Here is an 18,873-nt window from a genome sequence, read left to right on the forward strand (position 1 = left end):
GTTAACACTGGTAAAATCGTGAATTCCATAATTCCTTCAGTGGGCAGTAGGTCACATTAGGTTTCTCATGATAAGTGATTGTCATCCTGTGTAAGCTCCTTCCACTGTGTTCTATGCAGCACAGGTCTAGAGCTGTGGATGTGTGTGAGCTCCAGGTACCCACCTCTCTGCTTCTGTGCCTTTTTTCTCTGCCTTTGGCCACCAGATGGCATTCTGGAAACATTCTCAGCACCAGAATTTTCTGCACCAAACTCCCCTGCATTACTCCCAACTGCCCTCCCCCTCTCCTTCCTCTGTTTTCTTCTAATCCATTTTCCAGAGTGCAGCCCAAGGGGCTTTCTGGAGGTCCAATCTGCGTGATCTTGGGCAAGTTAGCTAACCCTCTGTGCTCAGCTTCTTTATCCTGATGGCCCAGGTATGAGGGTGGCACAGGAGGATGTAGGTAAAGCACTCAGGACAAGCCTGCCATATAGCTACTGTCCTCATCTTCCTTCTCAGGGCCATTCGAAAGCTCCCCCATGGCCTTCAGGACAAGGTCCGAATCCTTAGCATGGAACTCCAGGCCCTCCAAGGGTCTGGCAGCCCCTTTTGACATCCCCGGCCCTCCTTCTTCCTCCCCACTCTCCACACAGACCCTCTTGAGATACTGTTAAGGAACCAGCTCACTCACCTCTGGCCTTTGTCCACTCTGCTCCCTCTGCTTGTTTTGCTTCTCCCTTGCTCACCCACCTTCCTCTGGCTAACTCCTCCCTGTCTTCAGGATTTGGCCCAGTGCCCTCCATGAGGAGCCTCCCCTGACCACCAGGCCCAAACACAGAGCCACTGGGCCCCCTTCTTTCCTTTTCCCCGCCCTCTCCTTAGACTGCAAGCCACTTGTGTGGGTCACTTTGTCTTGCTAGCTGCGCTGCACATGATAGGACAAGTGACAGCCAGAGAGTGAGGTTGCCATGCAGGCTGTCACCCAAGGGCGGTAAGCACAGGGCACATCTCTGAGCAGCAGGCCCCCGGGGCCTGTGCTGGCTCCCCTTGAAGCACAGGCAGCATCTGGCCCCAGCCTGGGCTGAGGAAGCCCTAGAAAATGAGCTTTCTTGGCCACAGAGGCAGAGAAAAGAGTGAAGGGACAGGGAGCGCCTGGGTGGCTCAGTGGGTTAAGTGTCTGCCTTCGGCTCAGGTCATGACCCCGGGTTCCTGGGATTGAGCCTCACTACTTGCTCAGCGGGGGGTCTCCTTCTCCCTCTCCCTCTGCCTGCCATTTCCCCTGCCTGTGTTTTCTCTCTCTCTGTCAAATAAATAAATAAAATTAAAAAAAAAAAAAAAACAGTGAAGGGACAAATGCAAGGTCATTACCATTTGCATTGGAGGCATAAAACCTGGAAAATAATACAAGCTACAGTAACATGGAATGGGTGCTTTCTCTGTACCAGGCCCTGTGCTGGGGCCCTTATAGGTAGCATCTCACTGAATTCTTACCACAATCTCATGAGGTGGGGCACAGCCACACTCTATAGAGAAGGAAACCGACGCCCAGAGAGGTTAAGTGACTTGTGCAAGGTCTCCAAGCTTGTGGGTGTTCTCTCTCTAGGGCCACGCTATAGGAGATGGCCCCATGGATTCAGGCCCTTACTGTGGTTCAACAAGTGACAAGGACAGGAAACCTCCAGAGTGGAACATGGAGTGAAGGACAGGGCGCGGGAAAGAAAAGATGGGGGGCAGGGATGGGCACAGACAGCTCTAAGGCCAGGGAGCTCCCTCTGCTGCCCCTGTCCTAATGGCCAGAGGCCAACAGGCCCTGATGGGGGTCCCCTGTGTCCCAATGGGCACCTCCAGCCTCAAGGACTCAGTTGCAAACACCCACCTAAAGGAAGCTGGCCTTAAATTCCCATCACTTCCAGTGTTTTACAAACCTCTAGACTCAGCCCGAGGCAGGGTCTAAGACCAGGAGGGTGCTGGGTGCAGCAAGTGAGGAGGGAAATGAGAAGCCACAAGCCCCCTCAAATGCCACCCAGGTGATCCTGGGCCTCACCTCTGTGAGGAGGTGAATGGGGGGGGCACACCTGAAAACATCCACCTCCCTAGGAGTGTTGGGGGTGGGGAGGGAGTACTGTTCATGGGACTCAGTCATAAACAGCAGTGGGGAGAGAAGAATCGGGGGAAGGGAAGGATAAGGCGAGAAAAGCGTGGGAGAGGGACAAGTATAAAAACCTTGGAGGCAGGGAGCCGGAGGCCGGGGATTCCCCCAGATAGGGACTCAGGCTGGACCAGATGCAGAGAACAATGGGCCTCCAGGCTGGCGAGCAGGAAGGGAAGGGGGAGGGAAGGTACATGGTCAGGTCGGAGAGATCCCCAGGCTTCAGGAGCCCAGGCCACGGGCACCCTCATGGGTCCATGTGGGCAGGGACTGCCCCGGGGCCAGTGCAAGAGCCAGAGCTACAAGGTGAGACCAGCTATTCTGTTCTCAACACCCACCGCTCACAAAACATCATTGCCTGTGCCTCTGAGCCAGGACCCAGCCCCTCATACATCATTTCATTTGTCCTCACAATTTCCTGCTGTTCGGGCTACTATTCTTATTCCCATCCACACTCTAACGACGGAGTGGTGGAAGCCCAGAGAGGGTAAGTGACTTGTCCCACATGACCCAGCTGGTAAATTGCAGAGTCAGGATTTGAACCCAGGCAGTTTGGCCCCTGTGGCCGCTCTCTTAATCACAGCTGCTTCCCGAGGACAAAAGTGGGTGATCAGGGCAGAGTCAGGACTTCGAGGTAGATGAGTGTGGGAAAAGACCGGAATGGGAGAGGAATAATGAGGATATGAGGGAAACAAAGAGAGCAGCGGAAAGGAGAGACACAGGGAGCATGACAAGCCCAGGAGGGGTCTCGGGGGGGCAGGCAGGGGCTCAGGCTCTCTGCCCACTTGCCTACACAGTGGCTCCCTTTCCCTCAGGGGCCGCCTTGCGTGGATAGCACCTCCCCGTCGGCCTGTCCCTGGAGCCCTGGCCCATCCTCCTCCGCTGCGGGCCCCTCGGGCTTTACGGGAAGCCCTCTTTCTCTAATTGGCATTGAAACTTACAGCCCTCCCTTTTCCTGTAGGTGGGGTTTCCATAGGAAAAAGCTGCTTCTCCATTTCCCCAGCCCAGCAACTGTTTGGAAGTCCGATCCCCACATCCTGCTTTTACTGGGTCAAGTCCCTCTTGGACCGGCTCTTGTCCATCATTTACTGAAGGGGAACCACGGGTGCCCACTTCATCAGTGCTTGGACCTCTGAGATCTCTTCAGATGAAGATGGCCTTGCCTGGGAATCCTGCTACTTCCATCACCATCTAATTATGGGACGAGGCTGTGACAGCTGGTCTGGGGGCAGGAGAACGGGGCTAATCAAGCCCCTCGGGAAACACTGGAGGACTTGCCTAGCCTTTGAAGAACTGTAGTGGTTTCTGAGTCTAGCCCATTCTGGCGGTAAGCATGATGCGACTTCTGCCACTTCTGCTGGGGCTTTTGGGGTCAGGTGGCTACTTGTTCCTTCCAGGGCATGGTCAGGAAGTGGCCACTCTCACTGTGAAATACCAAGTGGCAGAAGAGGTGCCGTCCGGCACAGTGATAGGGAAGCTGTCCCGGGAACTGGGCTGGGAGGAGAGGCGCGGGCAGACGAAGGCGGCCTTCCAGGTCCTGCAGCTGTCTCAGGCACTCCCCATCCAGGTGGATCCTGAGGATGGCCTGCTTAGCACAGGGAGGCGGCTGGACCGAGAGCAGCTTTGCCGGCAACAGGATCCCTGCCTGGTTTCCTTTGACGTGCTTGCCACGGGGGACTTGGCTCTAATCCATGTGGAGATCCAGGTGCTGGACATCAATGACCATGAGCCACAGTTCCCCAAAGGTGAGCAGGGGCTGGAAATCTCTGAGAGTGCCTCTCTGCGCACCCGGATCCCCCTGGACAGAGCCCTGGACCCAGACACGGGCCCCAACACCCTGCACTCGTACACGCTGTCTCCCAGCGAGCACTTCGCCCTGGATGTCATCGTGGGGCCCGATGAGACCAAACATGCAGAACTTGTGGTGGTGAAGGAGCTAGACAGGGAAATCCACTCATTTTTTGATCTGGTGCTAACTGCCTATGACAGTGGGAAACCCCCCAAGTCGGGCACCAGCTTGGTCAAGGTCAATGTCCTGGACTCCAATGACAATAGCCCTGTGTTTGCTGAGAGCTCCCTGGCACTAGAAATCCAAGAAGATGCTGCCCCTGGTACTCTCCTCATAAACTTGACTGCCACGGACCCTGACCAAGGTCCCAATGGGGAGGTGGAATTCTTCCTCAGTAAGCATGTGTCTCCAGAGGTTCTGGACACATTCAGTATCAATGCGAAGACGGGCCAGGTGATTTTGCGTCAACCCCTAGACTACGAAAAGAATCCTGCCTATGAGGTGGACGTCCAGGCAAGGGACCTAGGTCCCAATCCCATTCCAGCCCACTGCAAAGTACTCATCAAGGTTCTGGACGTCAATGACAATGCCCCAAGCATCCACATCACATGGGCCTCCCAGCCATCACTGGTGTCAGAAGCTCTTCCAAAGGACAGTTTCATTGCTCTCGTCATGGCAGATGACTTGGACTCAGGAAACAACGGTCTGGTCCACTGCTGGCTGAGCCAAGAACTGGGCCACTTCAGGCTGAAAAGGACCAACGGCAATACATACATGCTGCTAACCAACACCACACTGGACAGAGAACAGTGGCCCAAATATACCCTCACTCTGCTGGCTCAAGACCAAGGACTCCAGCCATTATCGGCCAAGAAACAGCTCAGCATTCAGATCAGTGATGCCAACGACAACGCACCTGTGTTTGAGAGGAGCAGGTATGAGGTCTCTACGCGGGAGAACAACCTACCTTCTCTTCACCTCATTACCATCAAGGCTCAGGATGCAGACTTGGGCATAAATGGAAAAATCTCATACCGTATCCAGGACTCCCCAGTTTCTCACTTGGTAGCTATTGACTCAGACACAGGCGATGTCACTGCTCAGAGGTCACTAGACTATGAACAGATGGCCAGTTTTGAGTTCCGCGTGATCGCAGAGGACAAGGGCCAGCCCCAGCTTGCATCCAGCGTCTCTGTGTGGGTCAGCCTCTTGGATGTCAACGATAATGCCCCAGAGGTGATTCATCCTATACTCAGTGATGGAAAAGCCAGCCTCTCAGTGCTCGTAAATGCCTCCACCGGCCACCTTCTGGTACCCATCGAAACTCCTAATGGCTTGGTTCCAGCGGGTGCCGACACACCACCACTGACAACCCACAGTTCCCGGCCATTCCTTTTGGCCACCATTGTAGCAAGAGACGCAGACTCAGGGGCCAATGGAGAGCTCCTCTACAGCATTGGGCGCGGGAATGAAGCCCATCTCTTTGTCCTCAGCCCCCACCTGGGGCAGTTGTTCATCAACATCACCAATGCCAGCAGCCTCATTGGGAGTGAGTGGGAGCTGGAGATAGTGGTAGAAGACCGTGGCAGCCCCTCCTTGCAGACCCAAGCCCTGTTGAGGGTCTTGTTTGTCACCAGTGTGGATCACTTGAGGGACTGGGCCCGGGAGCCTGGGACCCTGAGCACATCGGTGCTGACAGTGATTTGCCTGGTCGTACTGCTGGCCATCTTTGGGTTGATCTTGGCTCTGATCATGTCCATCTGCAGGACAGAGAAGAAGGACAACAGGGCCTACAACTGTCGGGAGGCTGAATCTACCTACCGCCACCAGCCCAAAAGGCCCCAGAAACACATTCAGAAGGCAGATATCCACCTTGTGCCTGTGCTCAGGGGCCAGGTGGAGGAGCCTGGCGAAGTCGGGCAGCCCCCCAAGGAAGCAGGCAAGGAAGGGATGATGGAAGCAGGCTGGGACCCGTGCCTGCAGGCCCCCTTTCACCTCACGCCAACGCTGTATAGAACCCTGCGTAACCAAGGCAACCAGGGAGCACAGGCTGAGAGCCGAGAGGTGCTGCAAGACACTGTCAACCTCCTTTTCAACCATCCCAGGCAGAGGAACGCCTCCCGGGAGAACCTGAACCTTCCTGAGTCCCAGCCTGTGATGGGCCAGCCACGCTCAAGGCCCCCGAAGGTTATGGGCGGCACCACAGGGAGGCTGCCAGGAGACTCGGGCAGCGAGGAGGCCCCACTGAGCCCACCGGCCTCCTCTGCAACCCTGAGGCGGCAGCCGAACCTCAACGGCAAAGTGACCCCTGAGAAAGAGTCAGGTCCCCGTCAGATCCTGCGGAGCCTGGTCCGGCTATCTGTGGCTGCTTTTGCGGAGCGGAACCCTGTCGAGGAGCTCACGATGGACTCTCCTCCTGTTCAGGTAACCGGGTGTGGGCAGCTCTCTCTGTGGTCACCCCTGGACCACCACATCAGACACCCCTATTACCCTTACATTCGTCACATTCATTCCTGAGGCTCTCCAGGGACTTTATGGTACATTGGATGCAGTGAGGGAGGGCACAGTTCTGGGGTTAACGAAATCTAGCTGTGTGATCCTGGGCAACTTACTGTCTCTGAGCCTTCATTTCCCTATAAAACAGAGATGAGGGTAAGAGCATCTGTCTTGCAGAGTTGTCCTGAGGATTTGATCAGTTAATTCCTATAAAGCACATACTCAATGTGCCTGGCACAAGTGAAACCCAGAAAAAGTTTAAGAATACAAGCTTTGGGATAAGCCTGCCTGGGTTCAAATCCTGACCCCACCTCTTCCTAGCTGTGAACCACAGGAATGTTACTCAGCTGCTCTGTTGAAGATATCTATGTTAATAGTACCCATCTCCTAAATTTGCTTGAAGATGAAATGAGTGCACTTAAAGCCTAGAATAATGTCCAGCACACGGTCAGCACTCAGCAAATGGTTACAATGACTTCTGCAAAGCTCTTCATCTCCTCCTGCCCTCTTGTCGTCTGGGCAGCCTTCCTGTGAAGCAGGCCAGCATGGGCAGCATTGCCCCTGCGCTCAGGGGCTGCATTTGACTTGCCTGAGACTAGACTTCGTTGGCTAGGCCTGCAGAATGAGGCAGTGGAAACAGTCTCAGAACTTGGGAGTCTGCTCTCGGTTCAAATTTCAGCATAGCCACTCAGGAGCTGGGCAACCTTGGGCAAGTCTGTCCAACATCAGAGCCTCATTTTCCTCAAATGGCAGTTATGATTCCAAACTTACCCTGTGCTACCTCCCAGGGGTTGAGGATTAAATGGAATAATGAAGGACAAAGTATCTAGTGACCTAGGATTTACTGGACAGAAATGGGAAATCTTTCTCAGGGACGGTACCTGATCTCACACCCATATCTGTTCCTCTGTACTTCAGATAACTTTCCCTGAGCCAGGCTGCCCACTCAAGGCACACGTCTGTTTGGCCAAGCAATCAACTCAGGTTTCCTGTGGCGCAAGGACACAGCTTCCTTCCCCCACATCCTCCCCAGGAAGCCACCTGGAGAGAGCCCCACTGCTCTCTTAGGAGTCTTGCCCTGAGCCCTATGTAGCTCCAGAGGTTGCCCAGAGCCATTTACTCATTCATTCATTCATTCATTCATTCATTCTTCAAATGCTTACTGAGTGAGCTTTTTGAAACAAACACTGTGCTGGTTGTTGGTGAACAGAGACAGCAGAGAGCAGGCACTGGGGGTGAACCCACTGGGGTGATGGAAAGAAGGGTGTCCAGCTGGGATCAATGTGAGGGTAGGAGGCAATCTGCCTAATGCTCATGTCTTTCCAGCAGCACAGTGCCACAGTGAGTCAGATCTGGGTTCAAATTCTAGCCCTGACGCTAACTGATATGTAGCCTCTCTGAGCCTCACATTCCACATCTGCAAAATGGGTATGATGGTATCTTTTCCCTAGGGTTATTATAAGAATTAAATGGGATTATACACCACCCTACAGTTATGAAGTGCTTGTCAAAAGATCTATTAATAAATGAATCATAGGGGCACCTGGCCTGGCTCAGTCAGTGGAGCATGTGACTCTTGATCTCGGGGTCATGGGTTCAAGTCCCACAGTGAGCACAGAGATTACTTTAAAAAAGTTTAAAAAAATAAATAAATGAATTATATATGTTCACGCATTTGATCCTTACAGCTACAACCACATGGGCCTTGATATTATTCCCTTTTTACTGCTGAGGAAACTGAGGCTCAAAATGCTTAAGTAATTTCTCAAGGCCATGCAGATGGAACTGGGGCAGCAGCAGATTTAGGATTTGAATCCGAGTCTGACTGATTCCAGAGTCTGCACTCTAACTCTGAAGCGACCCTGAACAACAACACTATGCTCAGGCTGTGACACTCAGGGAGTGTCCCTGAACTATCAGCTAACGCTTAGAAGAGTGGCAGGTGCCTTAGGAGGGCTTCTGGGCCTGGGTCAGGAGATGTGATCTGCCCTGACGCAGGCAACTGGGCCCCAGCCCTCTTCCAACTGTCCCCTGAGGTTGGCACTAGTAGTTGGAGCTGCCCAGAGAGGCTGAGTGGGAAGTCCTGAGCCTTCTCAGGGAAGACTGGGGGTAGGTCCAGGATTTCTAAGAGTAACAACCCATAATCCTTGCATTCTCTGAGCGTTTTAAATTCTCAAACCACTGGGTGAATTAATCCTGACCACCCTGTGAAGAAGGCCGGATGGGTATTTCCAGCTCCAACTTAGAGACGAGGAAACTGAGGTCTGAGAATGTCTAAAAACCTGCCTGACATTACACAAACTAGAAATGACCTTGAACTAGAACTTAGCCTCCCGAGACTTGGTCTGTTGCCTTCGCCCTCACAAGGCCCTGCAGGGTCTGGCCCTGACATCTCGCCCGACCCTGCCCCATTCTGCAGCCTCTCGGAACCTCCGCCCTCGCCTCCAGACTTTCGGCCTGCCGCGCCTTCTGGTTTCATTCACACCCTTGTTGAATGAATGAAAGAATGGATAAATGAATGATTGGATGATACCATTTTGCTTTCTCCAGAGCAGAGTCTTGCACCTGGCCCCACCAAAATTGGCTGAGTGTTTGAGTACTGCTGAAGGTGGGGAAATAACCCCTTAAGATAATCCTTATCAAAGTAATGATGAATTTATGGTCAGGAAATGCATTTTTCAGCCCCATCCCGCAGACTCCAGCGGGAGCAGGTCACTTGGAATGAGAAGGAAGGGTGGGCGCAGGGGGTCCCCCTGCTCTCCCTCAGACTCCCAGGTCCTGTGGTGACATGGCAAAGCAAGGATCCTGCCTGCACAGGTCCCTGCCTCCGTCACTGTTCACCATCCCCCATCTGATCACACAAACATCTGAAGCTGGAGGAAAGACTATAAAAAGAAAGCGCCGGCATTGAGGGAAACATCCGGCAAGGAAGTGTGCTGGGTCGGAATTGTGTGGAGTCAACAGATTTTTCCTGTCTTGCAGCAAATCTCCCAGCTGCTGTCCTTGCTGCATCAGGGCCAATTCCAGCCCAAACCAAACCACCGGGGAAATAAGTACTTGGCCAAGCCCAGCGGCGGCAGGTAAGCAACACATGGACCACAGGCTTCTCAAGCCCCCCACCGGCTTGCCTTCACCCCTGGAGCCTCTGTGATCTGAGGAAGGGTGAGCACATCCCAGACAGCGTCCCCCTGGGAGAGCAGCGGACAGCATCCATCCCCCCATCCCAGGCAGCGTGGTCCTGGAGCAACTGTATTTATAGTATTTACAGGACCCAGAGTCTCTAAGGAAATGACTTCATCCCTGAGGTTCTATCTGTCCCCTGATTGCAGAGGTGCTAGGCTATGGGCTTTAAGTGTGTAACTTTCAGCTTTCTTTGTCTTGACCCTTAAACAATTATGAAGTTTCCCTGGCTGAGGACATGAGTGTGTAGGTGTGTTCTTTTGGGCAGTCCTAGAATTAAAGAGAGCTCAAGAGGACATCTAATCTAACTCCTTTTTGTTACAGATATAGAAACTGGGGCTTTAAATAGTTTGATACAACCCAGCTATGTTCAATTTGAGCAAGCCAGGTAAATCCTTGGGGCCTCAGTTTTTTACCTGTAAAATAGAGGTCACCATACTTCCTTGCAGCACTGGGGTAAGGATTTAACGATCAAATGTATTTTAAGCTCACAGCCCAGTGACTGGCACGTAGTAGGTGAACAGCTGACGCTAAAAGTCCTTTCCTCCTGAAGTGACTTTGTTCGAGGTCACATGGCCAGTGAGCGGCAAAGCTGGAACCAGCTCGGGGCACCTGACTCCAGGTTCGGTGCTCTTGCCTTGACAACTCATGGCTTCTTTTTTGCAAAGATGGTGGGCGGTAGCGTGGAGTAGCAGTGAGTACACGCACTCCATAGTCACATCAGCCTGGATTTGAGTTTTGGCTTTGACACTTAATCCGTGGGGATAAGGTGCATAATTTTCACAAGCCTTGGTTTTCTTATTTGCAAAATGGGAATGATAACAGGAGAACCCCTCACAGATGTGAAAAGTTTGAGGATAAGGTGCATATAACTTGCAGAGCCTAAGGCCTGACTCGGAGTAACTGCTTAATAAACATTAGTTGTTGTCATCATCACTTGCAAAATTGCCACCTCCCTCCTGAGCACTTCATGGCGGCAGAAATGGTCACAGAAAAAAAGCAGAAAGGACCCCAGACCTTAAAGCCCCTCGGGGAGCCTTCCCACCTGCTGGAATGTGGGGCCAGACCTGCCTCCCCATACTGAGGCAGTCCCAGGAACTGGCCTCCCCCAGGTGGCAGGCAGGGTCTGTGGGAGGGAGAGGCCAGGCTGGAGACAGCAGGAGTCAGGGAGAGTCTGAGTGGCTTTCTGATTCTGGTCTGGGATTTGGCCTCAAATAGGGAGTAGGGAATATTCAGTCACTTTGTCCACAAAGTATTTACGAAGCACCTACTATGTGTCAGGCCCTGTTCTGAGCACTGGCTGACCAGGGAATGAGACAGACAAAAATTTCTGCTCTCACTGGAGCTCATACTCAGATGGCTGGAGGTGGATGGATAGATGGATGGACAGATGACTGCCTTGTCTCAACCAAAGTTACTACACTGCTACTCTGGGCCAGGCAATGAGAAGGAATGGGAGGGACAATGGGGAATAATAATATCAATGCATTCATTGTTTCTTCTTTTGCTGAGTGCTTACAAGGTGCCAGGTACCAGCTTCTTTACATACACTGTCTCATTTTGCCTGCCCCTGGAGGTGGGTGTTATTTATTACCTCCATTTTACAGATGAGGCAACAGATGGAGAGTAGGCAGGAGGCCTGGGACCAAGTAACCCCGGTTGGTCTGACTCTGAAAGCCGGGCTGTGTATCCACCTCCTTAAGTGGATGGATGAATGCTGGCATGAGCAGAAGAATGTTCATGAGCAGGAATGAATGAATCTGTGTGTAACTTCCTCACTCGTGGGCTTTGCAGGAGCGCAATCCCAGACCCAGATGGCCCAGGTGCCAGGGCTGGTGGCCAGGCAGAACCAGACCAGGAGGAAGGGTGCTTGGATCCTGAAGAGGACCTGTCCGTGAAGCAGCTGCTAGAAGAAGAGCTGTCAAGCCTGTTGGACCCACACACAGGTAAAGACTCCTCAGGATGACCCTGAGCCTGCTTCTACCCCCACAGTCCCCCACATGTCCAGACGTCAGCCTTCTCCACGGGAGAACACAGACGTTCTGTTTCTGGGCAGGACTATCAGCAACATTTTACTTTCCCTAACGCTTCAGACAGTCTTCATTTGTTTAAAGACCAGATTCTACTTTGATTATTCATTTTAAAAATCCTAAGAATAGTAAATGAGCTCTTTGTGTGTGCCAGGTACTAGGAAGTGTCTTATACACATTAGCTCAGTTAAGCTTTTAAACAGTCTTTGGAGGTAGATGTTATGAGCTCCAATTTAGAGATAAGCAAACTGAGGCTCAGAGAAGTACCACAGCCTGCCCAGAGTCACTTAGCTCATCAGTGACTGAAGGGGAGCCAACCTGGGCCTGCCTGCCATCAGGAGACCTCCCTTTACTTCCTAAACCACCCATCTGTGTTTCTTTGGTGGGTTTAAATATCCTCCCATCCTGAGAACTGAGTCAATTCTTTAATGTGTTAACATATCTAATCGAAACAAAAATAATATTTTCTAGAGAAATAATTCGTTTTGATAGAAAGTACAAAATCTGGACTTTAATTCAAGAATGTGCTAACTGGGGCACCCGGGTGGCTTAGTCGGTTAAGCATCTGACTTTGGCTCAGGTCATGATCTCAGGATCCTGGGATCAAGCCTCCACCTCCGCCCCTCACCTCTGAATTCAGCGGAGGGTCTGCTTATCCCTCTGCCCTTACCCCTGCTCACGCTCTCTCCGTCTCTCTTTTTCTCTCTCAAATAAATAAAATCTTTTAAAAAAGTAAAATAAAATAAAATAAAATAAAATAATTAAATTAAAAAAATTAAAAAAGAATGTGCTAGCTGGACACTGGTCAGCCTCCTTTAGGTAACACACCATACCTCTGTCCATACCTACACTGTGGTTTTCTCTTTCTGTATAATTATCTTTTTCTCAACTGGACATACCCTATGTGCTCCATCCGGCTGCAAACACACTGAAAGCATGGCAGGGACTTCCTTTTCCTCGGTTAAAAAAACATAGCTAACATTTATTGAGAGCTTTCTATGTGCTAGTCCCTGTTCTATGTTCCACATGAGAAAATCTTACAAGAAGGAATTATTCACTATCCCCATTTCATAAAGGAAAAAACTGAGGGGCAAGGTTGTTTAGTAATTTTCCCAACATTGACAACGTGGCTCTAAATTAAAAGTAAAATTAAATCTAATTAAAATTAAGTAAAATGAAAAATTCAGTTCCTCAGTTATACCAGCCACATTTCAAGCACTCAATAGCCACACATGGTTAGTGGATATTGCCTTGGATAGCACACATAGAGAAAGTTTTACAGGACAGCATTGTCTACACCCTACAACTGTGAGGTCCAATACAGTAGCCACTAGCCACGTATGAAAATAGCTAGTCACAATCAAGATGTGATATATGGCGGCCCCTGCCCAGCTCAGTGGGTAGAGCATGCAACTCCTGATCTCAGGGTCGTGAGTTCAAGCTGCACATTGGGCGTAGAGATTACTTTAAAAAGAAAAAAAAAAATCTAAAAAAAAAAAATCATCCATCTTCAAGCCCCATGTTGGGCATAGAGCTTACTTAATAAAAATAAAAAGCATGAAAAAGTGTAACTTATTATTTTTTAAAAAGATGTGATAAACATATAAAACACACTTCAGATTTTGAAGACTTAAGAATGTCAAATATTTCATTAATTTAAAAAATATTCATGACATGATAAAATGGTATTACGTTTAAAATGTTTTACAAATTGATTTCACCTTTTCTTTTTACTTTTTTAACCTGCCTCCTAGAAAATTTAAAATGACCTCTCTGGCTCACATTATGTCTGAACCGGCCAGCTCTGGGCTGGAACCTGTGTGCTCAGCTGCCACATGGTCCTGCTTTTCCACAGCACAGAGGGCATGGAGGATGCTGGGGGATGATGAGGGCACCAGGGATAGAAAAGCCTGTGCTGCTCACAGGGCAGAGCTGCCAAAGGGCTTTTGGTGAGCTTGCTGACCCCGGCGGTCATGGCTGCATCCATCTGATGCTGTGATGAGGACAACATTTTAATGGTTGCATGAGCTCAGTGACTGCGCACAGCAACCTGACAAGATGAGTACTACTATTTCAACACTTCATGAGACATGAAGGAGGCTCAGAGAGGTTAAGCAATTTTCCCATGGTCACACTGCTCATAAATGGCAAAGGTGGGAAATCAAGTTCAAGCCAGCCCGGCATCCACCTGCCTCTGGGTGGACTCCCCGTCACTTTTCAGCCATTCTCATACACTCTAGCAATTTTCTCATTCCAAGCTTCATAAGCTCTCTGGCCCTCGTACAAAGGCCTGATTCTGTAACCAAAAGAGTTTCAACCTTATTACCCCTGAGTCTCAGGGAACTAAGGTTTACATTTCCCAAATGCCCAGGGTTAATATTTATGTTCACTGAGTCATTCAAGAAATGCTTACTAAATCCCAGGCATGGGCTGGACCAGGTGGGAAGAGGCCTGCCCTGCCTCACAGCCTTCACAGCTCCTCCCTGACAAGGCAAGACAGAGACTCATTTATCAATATAAACAGCCATTAGCTGTATTTTGGAATAACTTTTCCAAATTACAAAAGTAATATCTGGTTAAGGTAGAAAAATGGAGGTAAACGAAAACAGAATAAATCACTTCTGTCCAGGAGTAATTCCAGTTAACATTTTGACATACCTCCTTCTAGTCTTTTATTATATGCACAGATTCTAAAGCAGCTCGCCTTAAGCAAACATTAAACACATGATGAAGTGGATGTTGTACTTTTTTTTTTTTTTTAAGGCACAATTTCTTAACCGTAAGACTTACATTTTCTTTCTTTGTCTTGGCCTCTACCATCCGGCCTAGGGTTAGTTTTTTGAGATAGCATTCTTGTTGAAGAGATAGGAAAAGGAAAAGTGTGGTGGTGGCATTAGGGATCTAGGGGACAGTTTTTCACTGCCCCTGTCCCTTTCCTGGGACAGTGCTTAGCCTGCCTCTAGGCCTGAGTTTCCTGCAGTTTAGAAGCAAAGGTTGAGGAGTTTAGGGCATAGTGGTGGTCCAGACCTTCCCAGGCCTGGGGAATCCGGAGGTCACAGGTGTGCATCCCGAGTGCCCTGGGGGTAATGGGGGGAAGCTACTCAGAGTGGGTAGGAGGGTAGGGGCATATGGGGCTCCGAAGTCATCAGCTATGGGGTCAAATCTGGGTTGGTTGCCTAGTAGACGGGTGATTCAACTTCTTGGAACTTTGTTTCCTCATCCATAAAATGGAATAGGGCTCTTCACGTCAAAGGTTTGTGCGGAGGTTAAATTGCTTGGCGTGGAGGAACTTAATAAATGGTCACTATTACTATGAATACAAACAGATGGCAGCACCAAGCCAGGAACTCCAGCCTGGGCTAAGAAAAGGGATGCCCCCCCCCCCCCCATCCGCAGCTTCTAGTGCCCTGAGGGAGTGAAAATCCTGGCTGCACCGCAGTGGCTGGAAGACACCTAGCCCGAAACACAGCAGGGTCAGGAAATTCTTTAGAAAAGGGCCAATTTCTGGGCGCCTGGGTGGCTCAGTTGGTTAAGCGACTGCCTTCGGCTCAGGTCATGATCCTGGAGTCCCGGGATGGAGTCCCACATCGGGCTCCCTGCTCGGCAGGGGGTCTGCTTCTCCCTCTGCCCTCTTCCCTCTCGTGCCCTCTGTCTCTCATTCTCTCTCTCTCAAATAAATAAATACAATCTTTAAAAAAAAAAAAAAAGAAAAGAAAAGGGCCAATTTCTAATTCCAGGCCTCCTTCCTCCTCCTGCCTCCTCCCCGCTCAGCTCCTCGGGTCCTTCGGTGGGCAGCCTTCCTGCCCAACGAGCTTCCCCGTCAGGGCCTCTTCCTTCCCGCCCCGTCGGGCCTCCCCCGTCTGTGCCCCGCCATTTCCCTTCCCTCCTCGGTCCGGAGCCCTCGCCCACGGCCCCGCCCTCGGCTGCCCGGCCCTGCCCCGCCCCCCGCACCCCGCACCCCCCCGCACCCCCTCCCCCTCCGGCCCTCACCGGCTCCCCTCCTCCCCGTGCAGGCCTGGCCCTGGACCGGCTGAGCGCCCCCGACCCGGCCTGGATGGCGAGGCTCTCTCTGCCCCTCACCACCAACTACCGCGACAACGTGTTCGCCGCAGACGCTCCGGCCGTAGAGGAGCCCAGGACCTTCCAGACGTTCGGCAAGGCGCCCGGGCCTGAGCTGAGCCTGACGGGCACGCGGCTGGCCAGCACGTTCCTCTCGGAGATGAGCTCGCTGTTGGAAATGCTGCTGGAGCAGCGCTCCGGCGTGCCGGTGGAGGCGGCCTCCGAAGTGCTGCGGCGGCTGTCGGTGTGCGGGAGGACCCTCAGTCTGGACCTGGCCACCAGCGGGGCCTCGGGCACGGAAGGACAGGGGGGCCCGGGGGCAGCGAAGGGGGCCGAGGGCAGGACTGGCGGCGGCGGCAGCAGCAGGGGCCTGTGGATCCAGGGACCAGGGGCCCTGGGAGACGTCAGGGAGCCCAGGCCCTGAGGATCCTGGGACATGAGCTGCTTTCTAAAATCTTTGAACTCACGGTCCAGCGGTGGCCCAAGAACTTTAGGGTGACCGATGGTGCCCCGCAGAGGAGGCAGAGGCCCCACGACTAATAGCTGGCTGATCAAAGCAGCCCCTTGTTAGGGGCTGGCTCTGCCTGTGAGTTTTTTGGAGGACGGAGACGTGTGTGGCTGAAATGAGTGTTTGCTGGCAAAACACGTGTAGAGCACAGGGGGTCAGTCTGCCCCGTGGGACAGATGCCAAGGAGTGTCCTAAGCAAGAAAGGATGGCCTCATCGCATACTTGAGGGTGGGGGCTGGATCCTGGGGTGCCAGGCAAAGCTCTCTGACCTACTAATAAAGGAAAAGCACTGGCTCATTCTCCTGTGTGCACCTGTCAAGGTGGGGGAGGGTAGGGGAGGTTAACAGAGTGAGGGTTCCTTGTCACCCATTCCCTGGCAAGAGGGGATGCTGGACCCGGACCTGAGTAGAGCACAGAGGTACACAGTGATTAACATGTGGACTCTTGACCCCACTTCTCTATTGCTACATTATCAAATAATCTGCTTCTCCAACGCAAAATTAGGGCTAAGAAAAGCATGACTATTTATAGAATGTTTATGTGAACCAGGCCCCAGGCTTTACACTAGGATTTAATTTAATTTTCCAACAACCCTAGGAGTGAGGTGTTATCCCCATTTCACAGACAAGGACATGAGGCTTAGAGAAGCAGAGGGTCTTGCCCAAGATCAAGGGTAGAGGCAGAGGGGTCCCTGAGTGGCTCAGCTGGTTAAGCGTCTGACTCTCGATTTTGGCTCAGGTCAAGATCTCGGGGTCATGAGATCAAGCCCAGGTGGGGCCACGCATGCTCAGCAGGGCTTCTGCTTCTTTCCCTCTTCTTTTGTCCCTCCCCCTGCACATGCACGCTCTCTCACTCTCTCTCTCTAAAATAAATAGATAAATCTTGGGGCGCCTGGGTGGCTCAGTCGTTAAGCATCTGCCTTCGGCTCAGGTCGTGATCCCAGGGTCCTGGGATCGAGCCCCGCATTGGGCTCCCTGCTCCGCGGGAAGCCTGCTTCTCCCTCTCCCACTCCCCCTGCTGGTGTTCCCTGTCTCGCCATGTCTCTCTCTGTCAAATAAATAAATAAAATCTTAAAAAATAATAATAATAAAATAAATCTTAAAAAAAAAAAAGAGTAGAGGCAGAGCCAAGATTTGGAACCAGGACTGACCAACACCAAAACCTATGCCCTTGACCTTGACACTAGATTGCCAGCCAAGGAAAGGAAAGGAAAAGGCCCCACAGGTGAGCTTTTCTCAGTAGTGGACTTGTCTGAGTTCCCCTCATGAAACACTGTTGGAAAGAACATTTCTAAAGCTGCTCAGGCCTGCACAGCTCTGCATTTCCAAGCACAAAACAAGAGGGACTGGGATCTGATCTGACGCAGGCCTGGGCCTCTGCAGGCTCCTGTCCTTTCCCAGCGATTAGCCCTTCAGGTACAGAAGTCATGTTTGCAGACCCAGCGTTCATGGGTAAATCTTCCTCTGTCGCAGCAGGTTTGGGCCTGTGAATTCAGGCCCTAGAGGACAGTGTATGAACTGGGTCTATGAAATCAATACTGACAACAGCAAAACTTCCAGGGCAGGAAGCAGCAAAGAAATAGCCAATATTTTAGCAAGGCTCAGCCTTATAATTTTCCTGGAAATTTCCAAGCAGTCATTCAGCCAGCCATTCAGCTTCTCAGTAGCATGGGACTCTCCTCGACACTGAAGGCAAAAATTCCTCTCTGTGCTCCTCCTTCCGTCCTCTTTTGGAGGCCAGTATTCATGTTCACTGTCCACAGAAATGGGCCAATCATACTCCTGACCAAGGATAATGAAAGCCATGTAAACTTGGAATCCAATGTGGCACCATTATCCTGTTATTCTATGTTACAGATGACAAAAATAAGGCTCCTGAGAGTTAAGGGCTTAAAGAGCAGAGTCTCTGGGTCTCTGATCACCTCACTTCAGGCCCCAGTGATTTCCTTCCAAGATCTGTGATTTTTACGCTGTTGGGCTCCCCAAGGCAATGAGAGAGGCTGGGGAGACTGAGCAGGCAGGGTCTCCAGCTTGACCAGCCAGGAGACCGACACAAAACAGCACCTGATGTGTACTTACTTGTTGAATGCATGAATGAATGAATAAATGAATAAATCAATACTTCAGAGTTCCCTTTTATCTGTATTGGAGCTCTAGCTAAGACGTCATTATGAAGAAAAAAGTTTCCATTATGTGAAATCAAAGTCTAAAAACCACAGAACTAGAGTAGACAATGTTGACTGCCACCACCCCCTCTTCAATTACGAGTGGATTTTTGATGCAGAGCTGGTGTTGGGAGGGTCGAGAGAAGAAGAGATGGGGGAAGAGGTAACCTAAGAAACCTGGAACCTAATTAATTAATTAATTAAAAAGAAACCTGGAATCATGGCTGTCACCTAGATCATTGGATACCCTGGATCACTGCTTCACTCTGGTTCAGAAGTCCTTAATCTGTAGACCTTGTGATTACTAGGCAAATCCTTGTGTATAGGCATTTTTCTAGGCAGAAGATATGGAGTCCTTATTGGATTCTCCAAGGAACGTGTTGACCTATGAAAGGTTATGCTGCACTGGTCTCAGTCATGGCCTCAACCTCCACAAACACAGGTAATTTTAGTCATAAGGAGCCAGAACATTATATCACCAAGGAAAAGGCAAGACTGAAAAAGCTGCCTTGTGCAAAG

At 51.0% G+C, this 18,873-nt stretch overlaps 1 protein-coding gene across 1 annotated transcript; it reads left to right on the plus strand.

Moving 5' to 3' along the window:
* Positions 1 to 3,157: 3,157 nt before the first annotated feature.
* On the plus strand, positions 3,158 to 17,101 carry PCDH12 (protocadherin 12). The gene is made up of 4 exons (XM_036116401.2): positions 3,158 to 6,341; positions 9,396 to 9,493; positions 11,388 to 11,539; positions 15,637 to 17,101. The coding sequence occupies exons 1-4, from the start codon at positions 3,462 to 3,464 to the stop codon at positions 16,104 to 16,106; spliced, it is 3,600 nt and encodes a 1,199-aa protein (XP_035972294.1). The 5' UTR covers positions 3,158 to 3,461; the 3' UTR covers positions 16,107 to 17,101.
* The last annotated feature ends 1,772 nt before the right edge of the window (positions 17,102 to 18,873 follow it).

Source organism: Halichoerus grypus, chromosome 2 (assembly GCF_964656455.1).
Source record: "Halichoerus grypus chromosome 2, mHalGry1.hap1.1, whole genome shotgun sequence".
In the NCBI taxonomy this organism is placed as follows: Eukaryota; Metazoa; Chordata; class Mammalia; order Carnivora; family Phocidae; genus Halichoerus; species Halichoerus grypus.

Bases quoted from the DNA above. Each gene is read 5' to 3' on its own strand.
- PCDH12 (XM_036116401.2), top strand. From the start codon at position 3,462: ATGATGCGACTTCTGCCACTTCTGCTGGGGCTTTTGGGGTCAGGTGGC. The intron at 6,342-9,395 runs GTAACCGGGTGT...CCTGTCTTGCAG, and splicing joins TGGACTCTCCTCCTGTTCAG to CAAATCTCCCAGCTGCTGTC. The intron at 11,540-15,636 runs GTAAAGACTCCT...CTCCCCGTGCAG, and splicing joins CCTGTTGGACCCACACACAG to GCCTGGCCCTGGACCGGCTG.